Consider the following 15,839-nt stretch of genomic DNA (forward strand, 5'->3'; position numbering starts at 1 on the left):
ATTTTTGGAGATGGGGTCTAGCAATAATTGCCCCAGCTAGCTTTGAACTTCAGATCTCTGAATTGAATATCTGAGCCCTTGGTACCCCACTATGTAAATGGATCTTTAAAACTTCCAGTTAAAGGCATTAAATCCATATTTTGTAATAAAATGAACCTTCTAACGTAGGCTCTGTTTTAAATATGACCTATTTAAGTAGAGAGAATTTATATTCTTTCCCAAATAGTGCCTCATTTGCCAAGGTGAGATTTCTCTAGAAAGAAAAATGCATTCAAAATATACTTGCTAATGTTCAGGAATAAGGCTTCTGAGTAGCCATCCCTAGTTTCTCCAAAATCAAATCTCTGCAACAAAAAGGTTTCTTGGTTTTGTTTGTTTTTGCTAGGACCATTGTTTGAACTCAGGGATTTGCGCTCTCTCAGCTTGTTGGTCAGCTGGTGGTCCTCCATGTGAACCATACCTCCAGCTTTGGTTTTTGCCGTTTGTTTTGGAAATGCAGTCTCATGGACTTTTCTTTATGGCCCGGCTTTCATGGTGGTTGCTGGACTTCAACCTTCTGAATAGTTAGAATTACAGGTGTGAGTCCCTGGCCCCCAGGAAACTAGGCCTTGTTTTAGGAGTATCTTTGCAGGTTCTACTATCAGGTTATTGTTGATTATTTTATATTTTGTGCCCTGATTTTTCTTGGGTCTTAACTCATAGCACCTGTAAAATAAGAAACAAACAGCCACCCCTCATTCATCTCTGTCATTTATCAAATATTTAATCTCTATTGTATCCACCAAAAACTTCCTTATATACTGTTAGTATTCACAGCAATTAGACACCAAAACCTTGTAAAGAAATAGGAAAGTATGACGAACAGATACAGCAATACAAAGCTTGAAATAGTTTAAGTTCATTTTGTTTCAGTTTTCCACTTCTGAGTGTAAAACAGCTAGCCAGATTTAGTCCCAGCACGCCTATAAGAGTGCCTCTTACTGGAGACTCCAATACCTCTGAGGGTGAATAAATGTGGAAAGAAAATTGAAAATCGAGTTTGGCTGATTGTATTAGAGAAGTGAGTGAAGCAGGATTAACTTGCCCTCCAAGCCAGACAGATCTGAAACATCTATCTCAAACTGGAGCCTAGGGCCAAGGATAGAAAGACCAAAGAGAGAGATGAGTAAGAAATGCAGCATCTTAAACTAGTTGGAGAGAAATTGAGAGAGAAGTGGATTTTAAATACTTTGTTGTCATGAATATGATGAGTCTTCCATAATTTACTATTTATTTGTTGGTGGTGGTGGTCGTGGGGCTTGAACTCTGGGCCTGGGTGCTGGCCCCCAGCTTTTCAGCTCAAGTCTAGCACTCTACCACTTGAGCCACAGCGCCAGTTCCAGCTTTTTCTGCTTATGGGGTGCTGAGGAATTGAACCCAGGGTCTCATGCATGCACTCTACCACTGAGCCACCTTCCCAGGCCCCATAACTTAGTAGTTTTGATAGAAAGGGTTATTTTAGGAGTAAGTTCATCGTGGGGAGAGGTGGTCACAAGAGTTAAACCCTTTTGGTGGTGGCAAACTCAGGCCTTCCTTCAATTGTATGACTACATTTCTGTGTGGGATTATACATAGTGTGCATTGGCAAGAAGAAGGGTAACTGGCCAATTAAGAAAGATCCTTTTCTTCCCTCTACTCAGACCACTTTGGCTGAGGAGTGTTTTCACTGAGTATGCGCACACACACACACACACACACACACACACACACACACACAGATACATCAAGGCCTGAACAGCCTGGACATCGTTTTAGCCCATAAGTCTGTACTGGATTAGAGCAGAGAGATAATTATGATGTTTCTGTGTAGTTATATATGATCTATATAAGGATAAATAATAGTACCTGACTCCTCGACAGGAGTCATCTTTTGATGGTTTGGCATTCATAGGCAAAGTGCTAAACAATTATTTTTGATTTTAAAAAAAAACTTGCCAAATAATTAACTTCTCACTTTGTTTGGTTTTGATGAAACTGCTGTTGTTGAGTCAAAGTGATTCAGGCCAAGCACTTTAATTTGCATTGGTAATCAGTTATTTTGCATAAAGATTAAAATTGTATTTGGAACTGGAGTGAAGTTACTTCATTAGAAGGTGAATTCTCATTCTCCTACCACTTGAAATTAGACTTTTAAGTTTAAAAACTGTCTTAAGAGATGAAGGTGAAACGATATCCAAATTCTTAGAAGCTATTTTTAAATCTAGAGGTCTCTACACTTGGTGATACTGTTCCCCCATTGATATCTATGGGAAACCGGGGTGGACCACATATTTTCCTTAAAAGCCTTGTTTATCTGACAGGTTTTAGTTGTATATTGCTTGCAGCATTTAGCTTAGCAGACCTGACAAGATTATGGCCAGAAAGGTTATATTTTTACTAATATAAGAGTATAGACTTGAGCTTCAAAGGAAGAATGAAGCCCAACTATTACAGCTAGAGAACTTTAATAAATATTAAATGCCATATGAAGCTGGTTCATACCTTAGCTTCAGGACTTGGAAGTAATAAGAAATTCTTGTAATGGTGCTAAGGTATTATGGATGTCTTGCTTTTTATAAGCTACCCTTACCTTTTACCAATATAGTTGTGAGAGCCAGGAAAGATGAGGTAGGATGGGTGATTTGTGTTGCTGACCGAATTAAAAGTGAGGAAAGTCTTAAATGTAAAATGAATTCATGTCTTCAGCAGGATAAATACAGAAATATGCTTTTGATATAATAGGTACTTAATCCCTCCTCCTCACCTACTCCTTCTGCAAGTTAAGTTATGAACTTGATGTTGAATTTAAAGCACGCCAAGAGATGAGAATCTCCATTATTGTTAAATTCTCATGTTAATGAACACAAGAAATCAGTTGTATGGTCCTAGTTGGAATGTCAAAACATGCTCCAGTGGGAGATTGCAGAATAATTTACAACTCACAGGACATCTCTAAGTGAGATGATTATGTGAGAATAAAACTAAGTGAATGTGCTTGGCAGAGAGAGAGAGAGAGAGAGAGAGAGAGAGAGAGAGAGAGCACTTCAGTATCACAAACTCTGACATGGCCCCCTTAATATTTGCCTCCTTGTCACTAGAGCAGCCTCATTTCTTGCTTCTAAGAAACTGGATATTCTGCTTAGGTTGAATGGATGTGGCTTTGCCTTTGCCTCCCAGATTCTTTCCCCAGGTGACTTTGAGGAAACATGCCACCGTGTTGGTACGGGATAAGGAAGCCTTCAACAAACAGGAGCTCAAACCCTCAGCTCAGCATACCTCAGAGACAACCCTCCCAACCACCAGGTTCTTCTCCAACTAACACTGAAGATGAGACCCCAGCCACAGCTCAGCTTTTGATGGCAGTCTTAGAGAGACCCTAAAGGAAAATGTCTGGCCCATTGTAACTTGGATTATAAATTCAGGGGGCTTCAGCTGCACAGCTGGTGGTATTTGCTGCATAGCAATGGAAGGCTAATATGTTAGGTGCATTAATTTGCTTGAGCTTCCATGCTGAAGTTCCAGGGACTGAATTTACTTCCTCCTAGTTCTGCTAGACACTGGAAGTCTTGCACTTGAAATTTGAGAAGGTATATTGTTCCTGAGGCCTTTCTTATTTCTTCTTACTTATAGAAGCCCATCATCTCCCTGTGTTTTCACAGGGTCTTTCTTTCCTATACAGAGAACAGCTATATTGGATTAGATACAGCTCACACTACTGACCTCATATTGACATAATGACCTATTTAAGCACCTCATCTCCACAGATAATTGCATCTGGAGTCTGGTAACCTAGGACTTCAATATAGGACTTTTCAGGGAAAAAACTTAGTCCATAACAATAATCTGTCATTATTTTTATCTTTATAACTAAAACTCTGTAGAATTTATTGCTTATGAAGTTTCTTTTTACCTTTTTGCCTTTTAAAATTTTGATGTATTATATAATTTGAGTGCTTATACATGTATCTCACATAGTTTAGCATATATGCATATATTTTTCTTTTTTTTTACTTTTTTTTTTTTTGGTCGGTCATGGGGCTTGAGCTCTGGGCCTGAGTGCTGTTCCTCAGCTCTTCAACTCAAGGCAAGGTCTCTACCACTTGAGGCACAGTACCACTTATGGTTTTCTGGTGGTTTGTTGGGGATAAGAGTCTCATGGACTTTCCTGCCTGGGCTGGCTTTGAACCACAATTCTCAGATCTCAGCCTCCTGAGAAGTTAGGATTAGAGGCATGAGCACTGGCACTCACTTAGCATATATTTTTACATATCTTATCCCTGTAAAATTATTGCATTTATAAGCATATGTCTTTTCTATACTTTACATACAATAATTTACAATCTGTAAGCAAATGTTATTAAATGCAATTTTAAAATTTGGCTCAAATGTTTATGTTTACTTGTACATTCCTATATGAGTATTCTAAAAGTAGCTTATTTTAAAAAATAAGCTTGTTTGAAATATAGTGGCTTGAATTATAAATATTTGATGTATGTGTAGTGTTATGCATTAGTAAGGTTAGAATACCTGTTTATCTTCTTGATAATATGGATTTATTTAATACATAGCTGGAAACTATCCATACTGTGATGCTAATTCATTAAAGAAATATTATTCTCTAACTACTAATAACACTATATCCGTATCTATCTATATCTACCTAGTAGATATAGATAGGTAGGTAGGTAGGTAGGTAGGTAGGTAGGTAGATAGATAGATAGAAAATAGTTTCCTAAATTGCCACAAACAAAGAAATAACCTGCTAAATGTGTCAGTTCTTTATAGTATATCCTCCAAATAGTATATCCTCCAAATTCACAAGATCAAAGATATTTTCAAAATAAAGCTAAAACATGATTTGCTTTTCGACAAAGATTGTGTTGATGCTTATGCATGTGTTGGCATGAGTTATGTTATAAATACAAAAGAAATACAGAAGAAGAAGAAGAAGAAGAGGAAGGAGGAGGAGGAGGAGGAGGAGGGGGAGGGGGAGGGGGAGGGGGAGGGGGAGGGGGAGGAGGAGGAGGAGGAGGAGGAGGAGGAGGAGGAGGAGGAGGAGGAGGAGGAGGAGGAGGAGGAGGAGGAGGAGGAGGAGGAGATGATGATTGGAGTAAATTTGCAATATCATTTTTCATCAGTAGTATGAGGCAGTAGTATTGAACTCCTGTGAGCTGTAGTGGTGCATGTCTATAATCACTCATCGCTCAGCTGGCTAAGGGAACCCAAGATGGATGGATTGAGAGTCTGAGGCCAGCCTGAACTATACAATGGGACTGTTTAAAAAAAAAACACACACACACAAGGGAAGGAGATGCAACTCAGCCATAGAACACTTAGAATGGCTTTCACAAGGCCCCTGGGTTCTTGTCCATCTCCAGTGTTATAACAAAGGAAAAAAAAAACCCTATTTCATGGAGAAATCAACAAGATCATGAATTTGGTTAGCACCACTTTTGAGGAAAAGCTGGAGAAAATGTCCCTCCATACATGGTAGAGTTCTAGCAGAGCCTGGGTAGCCTAAATTATAAGCAATTAGTTGACAAAACCACAATGAGAAAGATTTTTTTTACCGAAGAAATTTTTCAGAGATACAGGGGTTGGAAGAGACAGGGTGTTAGGGTGAGGAAATGTTCCAAATTAAAGGAAGTGAAAGAGAAATGAGAAGTAAATGTCATATGTAGCCTAACCTTAATGCTGCAGTACAGGGAGAAAATGCTACCAAGGGTCTTTCCCCATTAAAGCAGAAAAAAAAAAAAATAGAACATGATTGGTAAAGTGCTGTAATAATGCTAAATTTACTGAAGTTCATAGGTATAATAGTAAGCAAATATCCAAAACCTTTGAAAATACACACTGAATTTTTAAGGGTAGGATAAAGATCTTGATATTTGAAAGCTACCTTCAGATGAGACTGGAAAACTATACACAAATATACACGTATCCATCTGTATGCATACACACACACAATTAGCTAAATATGTATACTTGCAGAGAGAAACAGAGTAAGTAAAAATATTAATAATAGGTTTATCTAAGTACATAATATCCAGATGCTACTGTATTATTCCTATTTTATTTTTTCAGTAAGTTTCACTTATTTTCAAACAAGAAGTTAGAATTAAATTTACTTACTTTAACAATTACGTAACGTATTCATTATTGTATGCATACATGTATTAACGTTTTTATGTTTATTTTTTCTGATTGAATACGAATAGAGTGAAACCTAGTCAATCAACTTTATATCAGCAGGTTTTTGGTGTTCATCATTTTTAAGAATTATAGGAGTTCTGAGATCACAGAAATTGAAGACATTGGTATACACATAGGCATCCCCTCATTCTCTTCAGCCTACTTTATGGCATGAATTAATTAGAGCTTATTTTCTAGCTGCCACTTCCTAGTGTTATAATAGAGGAAGCTGTTTGTACCATCTCTGTTCCCTAGTCCTCTTATTTGTGAAATAAACGTGCTACCCATGTCAGAGGACTACTGTACAGTTCAAGCCATATATCCAATAAAAAGATTCTCAGCTGATGACCAGTACATTGTGGTGTTCTTACAGACAACATGTATTCCTATATTCTTGTCTCTCTGCCACTTACTTTATTCCTGGAAAGTGTCTTGGGTTATCATCAAATACCTACCTTCTACTATGACTACTACCACCACCACCACCACCACCACCACCACTACTACTGCTACTACTACTACTACTACTACAAGGAAACTAAAGATGGTTCTTAATATGTGGATTTATAATGGTTTCTACCTCATAAATGGTCAGGGAAACAGGCAGGTGGAGATAAGCAAGCCACGGCGGCACCTCGAAGTCCTTGTTATGAGAAAGAATATTATGCATACAGGAAGTTAGATTAACAGTTATTTGCAGAATGGTTGACAGAACATTTGGCTGGACCGAAAACAATTCTCCCTCAGGAGTAAAGTATGATTACCTTATTTGACTCTAATATCACTAGCACTCCAGTTTCTAGATATGCACACTCTGCTTCAAATGAGCATGCCTGTTTGAGTTACTGAAGTTGAAATGAACAAATGTCACAAATGTCTGTAATCTTAGCACTGGCACTGCATTAGAAAACCCTATCTCCACTAAAACAAAACAAAGTTATACATCATTACTTACAGTCAAGTTGAGGAGTAGTACTGTTTTGTGCAATCTCAAACAGCCCAGTTATAATTCTAAATCCAGCTGTAATCTGTATCTCATCCAATCAAGCATCAAGCCAATAAAAAAAAACTTCATCTGAAGTAATTATTAGATTGTTGACTTAGAGTGTTTAACTAAACCCAAATGCAAATGATAAATAAATGCCAAAGTTTTGTGTCTTCTTCGTATGACATTTATTATGCTTTATTTTTTCTTTCTTGTGATTTTGTCTTCTTTATTAATTTTTAAAACAGATCATCAGAAACTGGAAAGGGAAGCCAGAATCTGCCGTCTCTTGAAGCACCCCAATATTGGTAGGAAAATGTTTACAATGTATTCTCCATGTTTTGTTTAACAAAGTGTTATACCAAAATGAACATGTTGATTTCACTAGCTATAATATATACCAATTCTTTACAACTTTGTCTTTAAAAGCAAATATTAACTACTATTAATAGATTCCTACCATTTGGTCTTGGTTATATTAATTCAGTGTAGGTTTTACATACTTGTGTTTATGCCATTTTTGAAACAAGAATGAAAAATACAAACCATCCCCACCAATTAGACTAATCTTGCTTTATGGAAATTAATATCCTATATTAACTGAATCAATAGTGTATGTTTCCTGTTGTGCTGAGGAAACTTGATTACACATCACCAGTGGACATACTGAGTGTAATTTAAAGATGAAACAAAGTAAAATTAAGTAATCTTTGGTTATATTACATTAGCTTTATTTTTAACTACATATTTTGGTGTCTGCTACATGAACTAATTCACTTTTCCTTTGAAGACTAATGTGAAATAACAATGGTAATTCTAATTTAGAGAAGCATAAAGGTAAAAATAAAATAAGTATATAACATATACTGAAAAAATATGTAGATTTATTAAAAAAAATCTGAAAGCAACAAATTTAGCTGAAAAGATTGTTAGTTCAGTGTTAGAGCACCAGCCTGGTGCACTATTTAAGGCCCTGGGTTCAATCCTCAGTATCACAAGAAAACCCTTTCCAAAAGTATGGATTATATTTGTAATTATAAACAAAATCATTATAATATACATAGATAAAATGTATATCTAACTACAGTAAAAGATAAGAAAATGTGTATAAGTGGCTAATAGAATTCTAAGAAAAATAAGTCTAAGGTCACATTTAAAAATTAGCATCACATGACATTTCTAGCCCTAAATTTTTGATTTGTCTCTTGGAAGAGACCTAACTTGCAGCAACAAGACTGAAAAGGTTTTGGTGAATTTGTTCAAGGAGAATTTTGAAGTTGATTTTGTTTCTGACCAAATCCTCCTCTCAGATGAGACAGACATCAAGTTCAAAAGTTCTAATACTAGGGGCTGGGAAGGTGGCTCAATGGTAGAGTGTTTGCCTTGCATGCATGAGGCCCTGGGTTTGATTCCTTAGCACCACATAAGAGCAAAAGGTGGAAGTGGTGCTGTGGCTCAAGTGGTAGAGTGCTAGCCTTGAGCTGAAGAGCTGAGGGACAGGGCTCAGGCCCAGAGTTCAGGCCCTATGACAAGGAAAAAAAAAAAAGTTCTAATACTAAAGGAATCTCAGTAGGAAACCATTGTGTTTCAGAAGGATGGTTGCTTACATGGACCTTATTGTTAGATATACATGGCACTGTATGCAATTCCATATGTGGGCATGAGGAAACTTATAAGCACACAAACTGTCCCTTTCTATAAAAGAAGTTTTCTCATGCCTGTGAGTGAGCATAGCATTCAGGGTCCATAGAATTTTTCTTTTCCTAAAACTGGGAGAGTCCTTGGGGATTATCTCAACCCCATTTAGATTATGGAGACTGAGACTGGAGATCTCTAGAATAATGATTTATGCCCATGTTCACACACAGATCTCCACAGAGACAGTATCTGCTCTTTTCCTTCACCTTAGAGATAGGAAGTCATACTGCAAAAGTGGTCTTTGCAAAATAGCATCCCTGAAATGTTCCCAGTGTCAACAATCACTGTTTGTTTACTTTTTTTTTTTTTTATTGGTTGTAGGACTTGAACTCTGGGCTTGAAGGCTGTCCCTCAGTTCTTCAGCTCAAGCCAAGCGCTCTACCACTTGAGCCACAGTGCTACTTCCGGTTTTCTAGTGGTCTATTCGAGATAAGAGACTCGAGGACTTTCCTGCCTGGGGTGGGGGGGGGAAGGGGGGGACTTTGAACCATGATCCTCAGATCTCAGCCTCCTGAGTAGCTAGGATTACAGGTGTGAGCCACCAGCACCCGGCTATTTTACTGTTTTAACAGATGACTTTTCCAACCCATGAATTTTGTCTTAATGATCTTTTTTGGTGTGGGGCTTGAACTCTGGGCCTGGGTGCTGTCCCTCAGCTCTTCAGCTCAAGGCTAGCGCTCTACCACTTGAGCCACAGTGTCACTTCCGTTTTTCTGAGTGGTTTATTGGAGATGAGAGTCTCAGGGACCTTTCCTGCCTTGGCTGGCTTTGAACCGCCATCCTTAGATGTCAGCCTTCTGAGTAGCTAGGATTACAGGTGTGAGCCACCAGCATCCAGCCTCTTAAAGATCTATTTTTTGAACTTTGCCTCTGATTAATTGAAGCAGTGCCTCTTCATCTAGTGCTCTTGGTGCACAGCTCTTTCTGCCACACCTGAATCTGTGGCATTTCCCAATTGTGGTAAAGCACAGTGGCAGGAACATTATAGCTGAGCAGAAGGCAGGTGGATAGAGTCAATGAATGTTGTAAAATTATGAGTGTTTACAATCACCTTCTCCTAAGACAGAAGTTTACTGGATTGGACAGTGTTCATCCTGCAGACTTACAACTTTGTGGAGTGCCTTTTAGTTCGCTTAAATTTTTTTCAAGATTATTTAAAATGTATATGTTTAAGTTTGTAAATATAATGGAAATGCTGTGTATCTTTTGAACTGGAAAAAATCCACTTGGAAATTTAAAGAAAATCTATAGTAATGCTGCCGCTCTCTTCGCTTGTTTTCTATTTCAGCACATACATGGAGGCGAATGAGTGTTCATAGTATTATAACTGCTTAGCCATTGAATGATAAATTTGTCAGTGGAAATGGGGAGGTTTATTTGTGAAATTCTACAGAAGTCATTCATGTTTCTATTTCCAATATTTCCAGTGTGCCCAGGAATTACTTGTCAGAGGAGTAGATCACTCAATATAGCAATTGCAACAGTATTTCACTTCTGAACTCTTTGCATGATACTTACAAAAGGAAACAGGAACAGAGTCAATGCAGAGTAAATACTAACTTGTCTGCAGATTAAGCAAATGAATGATTTTATGAATGACAGCTATTTTTTCCAAGTAATAGAAAAAACTCAACAATACTCTAAAAGAAAAAAAATGCTTGAGGTTTTTCTCCATGACCTCTCCTTTTGTTGTTGAATGTGTCTAACATTCACAACAAGAATTATGCAAGAATAAGTCATTTTATTGCTCTATGACTTTCTCTAGTGCCTCTCCAAAAGGCAAAAGGTAATTGAACACTCTTCAGTGTAAAAAGCAAAGTACTCTTGTCCTATGGTCACCTTTTGTTTGATTAAATCTCACCTATTTATCTTGTTCATTTGGTGGAAAGACCAAATTTTACCTTCTAGAATATGTTGCTGCCTGCAGAACTGATTATTCACTTTTAACAAATGAGAGGGAATAAAAGGCACAGAGACTCCTTTGTCCCTCCAAAGAAATATTTTCATACATCTGCATTACTCTCCCACTCAGTTACTTACTCCTATTCTTCCCCTCATTCCCAGTCCCCTCCCTTTCTTCCTGTTCATAGAGTATAGTGCCAGTGTTGTATACTTCCATAGTGCTTGCTTCTCTAAATCTGCCCTTCAAAATTAAATTGTATATCCGTGTCACTTACTAATAACATGTTTATGGTATGTGCAAGGGGAAAAGAGTTGAGACCATTGTTTTCTCTGCAGAAAACCAGAGAGGTAATCTCTTAAGATAGTGGTTTTTCAACTGGGAGAATTTTACCCTCTTCAGTTTCTCCTCCTTCTGGAGACATTTGGAGATGGGAACACTGTTGTTGTTGTTGTTTATTGTGCTGGTAGTAGGGATTGAACCCAGGGCTTCATGTTTTTTTTTGTTTGTTTTCCACTTAAGATTAGTGTTTTGCCACTTGAACCACACCTCCACTTCTGGTTTTTCCAGGTTTCACGATACCCCAGAAATTGGTAATGTGCTATCAATACAATTCATGGGCATACTGCCTCACCAAATCACCAATGTCCTTCTTCCAATGACGATGGAGTCAGGGTAGTTCTTAATTTGACTGTTCTACTCTTTGAAACAAAAGCCATCTTTTCAGATACAGTTACCAAGATGCTCAGTAAATAAGGAAGGTTATACTCTTTCTTTGGCTACTCACTTTGTATATATCATCATAAACCAGTAACTATAAATAAAAGCAAAATTTTTAAATAAAGAAGAAAGGTTACTATTCTCTCTGTCACTTCTAAGGCTTGGCTGGTCTTTAATAACTCCTATCAAGGTACTCTGGAGGAGAGATGGCAAGCATTTTCTCTAAATCACTCATAGTAAATATTTTAGGATTTTTGTGACCATAATGTCTTGTCCTAACTATTTGATTTCACTATCTCATGAAAGCAAGCCTATGCAGAAGGCATAGATGGTGGTGTTCTAGTCGTATTTTGCTTGTGGATTCTGAATTCTGAATTTCCTGTGATTTTTTTCCCATGTCATAAATAGTCTTTGAGTGCAACCATTTCTAAAACTGTCCCAAGTGTACAGAAAACACACGGCTGAGGATTTGTTTTTTGGATCATTGTCTGCTACCCTGCTTTTAAGTCTAGGATACTTTTTCTTTGTGGCTTAGGCCTTGGATGTCATTTGAATGCTGTCACATGGTTTCCTGGATCTGGCAACTAGCTTTAGTTGTGTCTCTTGGTTATGTTGCATATTCTGAAGATGAGCAAAGTGTTTTTGTTTTGTTCTTCAGAGTTCTTTTTGTTCTGGAAGATAGTACCATTTCAAAGCTGGTTTCTAGTTTAGCTCCTCTCTGTGTTCTAGGAAAATGTGGCATTATAAAAAAGTGTCCTAACTGGTTGCATAGTTTGGTTTCAGCTGCTCTGTGCCCCAGTTACCCTGGACTAGGTGCTCTTGGCTCAGGTCCTAGAGCCTTGCTGTCCATCTCTTTGTATCTCATTACCCAACAATCGCACTAAGTAACCTATGGATTATAGACTTGGTTTAAATGTGAGTTGACAACCACTGAAGATTCAAGAAAAGTGTTCTTTGGAGAACAAATTATCTGTTTTAGATTACCTTTGACATTATATGTCAATATGGTTGTAGAATGATTTTGAAGCCTAGCATTATCTTATACCTTTAAACCCTTAGTTTGTGTCTAACCAAGGGCAGCCATGTCTTTGGTAAATGTTCTACCATCTCAGCCAGGAATCAAACCATGTAGTGTTGTTTTCCTATTTTTCCTGATTTTTCTTCATCTGTCCTTTTTATCATCTAATCCCCAAACCCTGAGTATGCCTGAGACCCCTTAAGCAGATAAAAATGGAATGGCCTTAGTTGAGAGTTTGCCTTTTTAGATGACATAATCCCATTCTAACAATTATAAATCAAAATGACTGTAAATCAGAATGAAATAATTTTGATGTAAGAAAGATTCTTCCTATGAGAGTATGAAGAACACACTATGTCCTTTTTCACTTAAAACTATCATAGGAGGGGAATTATATTATCTTTTAGGAGTCATTTTTGTAAATTTTGTAAATCTGACCTGGATATATTGAAATAATCTGCCCAGTTTAAGCAGCCTGGGCCAGTGTGATCACTGTTGGTTGGTGTTACTCGGAGCAGGAGTGATCGCTCTGTTCCTGTGGGGCTTTATCAGGTATAATATAAATTTGCCCAAATGAGGGAAGCAGAAAAACACATCCAGGCCCTGAGCCAGAAACAGCAGGTTATCAAGATGGTCAGGGAAACGAAGGCTGATGGTTCCCACTGCTATGCGTGGGAGGTCAGGATCCACTCACTTGCTTACTTACATGGAGATACAGACTGTTAGCTGCCAGAAGCGAAGACAAATCTTGCTTTGTGTGGGCAGTGCATCACTCCTGACTTGTCTTCAAGTCTTGTCACCACCGCTGTAGAGCCTTCACTGACTCCTGTGATGGATGCCCGCTATCTTGGCTCCTGTTGAATTGCTCTTGCAGGGCCTGCAGGATGTGGGCATGTGTGAGCCAGTCCTGTTTGTGACCTGACCCTGCTGGAATCCTCTCCCATGCTTCTGCCAGTTCTGGAATCTTCTTCTCTGCTGGCCTCGACATCCTGTAAAACAGAAACCTCACTTTCATTGAAATGTCACCTCTGTGGCATTGATTTCAATGAATATAAGACTAAAGAAATACAATGTAACTGATCTTTTAAGGAAGATTTTCTGCCTTGCAGGTTTATTTGGTATTTTGATGATTTAACTTCTGAACTTTGAATTATGACACAGGGGCAATGCATGTGATTCTTTAGGGTAGATCTATTTTAAAATAATTTTGTCATTCTGTTCAGGTGATCTTTTCCTTGTTCATAACATGATTTTTTATCTTTAGGGGTTTTCTGGGGGAGGCTGTATGTGGGCTTGAACATAGGACTCTGTTCCTTTAGAAGCAGGTGTTCTACCCTTTCAGCTGACTCCTAGGCCTTTATTTCTTCAGCTGCTTTTTTACATAGGATGTTGTGGTTTTGCCTAGGGTCAGGTTCAGACAATGATCCTTTTACTTATACCTCACTCATATCTGAGATTACAGGTATCTACCACCACAACTGGCTTATTTGTTGGCATGGAGTCTCACTAACTTTTTCCCTTCAAATCATGATCCTTTCAGTCTCTTCTTCCTAAGGAGCTGGGATTACAAGCATGAGCGACTACACCTGCTCCTCTTATTCCGTGTGTGTGTGTGTGTGTGTGTGTGTGTGTGTGTGTGTGTGTGTGTGCGCGCGCGCGTGCATGCGCACGTGCATGTGGGGGATGGGGCTTGATCTCAGAGCCTGGGCACTGTCCTTGAGCTTTTTGGCACAAGGCTAGTGTTCTACCTGAGGACCTGGCCTGAAGTTGAGTTGAGTTAAGGACAGGTGGGGTGCACTGTGAGAGAAGAAAGGGAACAAGGTTCTCTCTTGTCCTAACCAGCTCCAAAGATGACTTTGCACACTGTGTTCCCATAACCTGTTTATGGGAAAGAAAATGAAATCTGCACACTGGGCAGAGGAACGTTGAGGAAAAGAGAAGAGAGTTGAGTGTTTTTCCTCCTCCTGCTACACCTGACCCAGAAAGATTACAGGGACTCCCAAAGCAGCATTCTTTCTGAGGGAACACAGAGGTGTTTACTGAGCTCGAGTCGCAGTTCTGAGGTGACCTGTGTACGCGAGAGAGGTGGGTGGCAGGGGACTTGGAGTGAACGGAGGTTCTTGAAGAATCCTGAAAGGCCTAGATTTTCTAACCACTCTGACTGCTCGGTCTGAAATCCCACATGAAGTTTGTGTCTGCTTTGAGATAAGAGTGATTCTGTGGTGCTCCTCCTCTAGGGAATCCTAATGAAGCATGCACATGTGCAGTGTAGCCTCATAAGGGCAGGTGTTTTGTGAGATTTGTGAGCATGGCAACAGTGGGGAAAATGAGTGGGGTGAACTGGACGCAAGGGGCAGGGAAGGTTCTCATGCACGCACGCGGTCGTGTATGTTAGTTTCCCTTGATGCAATTGCAGGTTCTTGAATTTTGCCTTCATAGATTGCACAAAGACAGGCTACAGGAATCTACCATTTGCTTATCTTTTGTGTATTCTTTCCTCTTCTATACCCCCTACTCCTCTTTCTCCTCTCCCTTTTTTTCTCCTCCTCTTCTTCCTGGGCACTGTCACTGGGCTTTAGCTTTTTTTTGGGGGGGGGTTGTTTTTTATTGTAAAAATGCTGTACAGAGGGGTTACAGTTACATGAGCAAGGTCATGAGTACATTTCCTATTGAGCATTGTTCCCTCCTCCTTTGTTTTCCCCTACCATCCCTTCCCTCCCACCTCCACAACTACATTCCCCCCCCCCAAAAATTGTCAAGTTTGTTTTCAACATAGTGTTTTGTACACCTCATTGTTACAATGGATCAACCTGTATCCTTATTTCAGCATTTTGGTTTTTCCCTTCCCCTCCTCAAATTAGAGGGGTGTATATACAAAATGCAGGGCACCGACATCAAATACAGTGGAAACAGGGATTGTACCATGGGGGAGGAACATACAAAACAACAAAAAAATCACATGGTACATTATAAATACATTAGAAACAATAGCAAGAAAGAAAAAAGATATTTGTGTTCCTATCTTGGGGTTTGTAAAAGGCCAAAAGCTATGTACATATGACCATATAAGATGATATTAAGCGAAATGTGCTTTAGCTTTTACATTTAAAGTTGGCACTTGATCACTTAAGCTACACTTCCTCTTCCTGATTTTCTGTTGGCCGATTGGGGATAAAAGTCTCCGAGACTTTCCTATCTAGGCTGGCTTCAAACCATGATCCTTAGATCTCAGCCTCTTGAGTAACTGGATTTATAGTCATGAACCTCTAGTGCCTGGCTTGCATTTGCTTCTCTAAAAACTACCCTGG

General features: G+C 38.8%; 1 protein-coding gene across 3 annotated transcripts in view; it reads left to right on the plus strand.

Moving 5' to 3' along the window:
- Window positions 1–15,839, plus strand: part of Camk2d (calcium/calmodulin dependent protein kinase II delta) — a 254,447-nt gene that overhangs the window by 81,466 nt on the left and 157,142 nt on the right. For all 3 annotated transcript variants that reach the window (XM_042697578.1, XM_042697575.1, XM_042697576.1), the window contains exon 3: window positions 7,444–7,503. In XM_042697578.1, the coding sequence (XP_042553512.1) occupies window positions 7,444–7,503 (60 nt within the window). The remainder of the gene's footprint in view (window positions 1–7,443; window positions 7,504–15,839) is intronic.

The sequence above is a fragment of the Dipodomys spectabilis genome, unplaced genomic scaffold, assembly GCF_019054845.1.
Source record: "Dipodomys spectabilis isolate Male_0828 unplaced genomic scaffold, ASM1905484v1 ptg000225l, whole genome shotgun sequence".
Lineage (NCBI taxonomy): Eukaryota > Metazoa > Chordata > Mammalia > Rodentia > Heteromyidae > Dipodomys > Dipodomys spectabilis.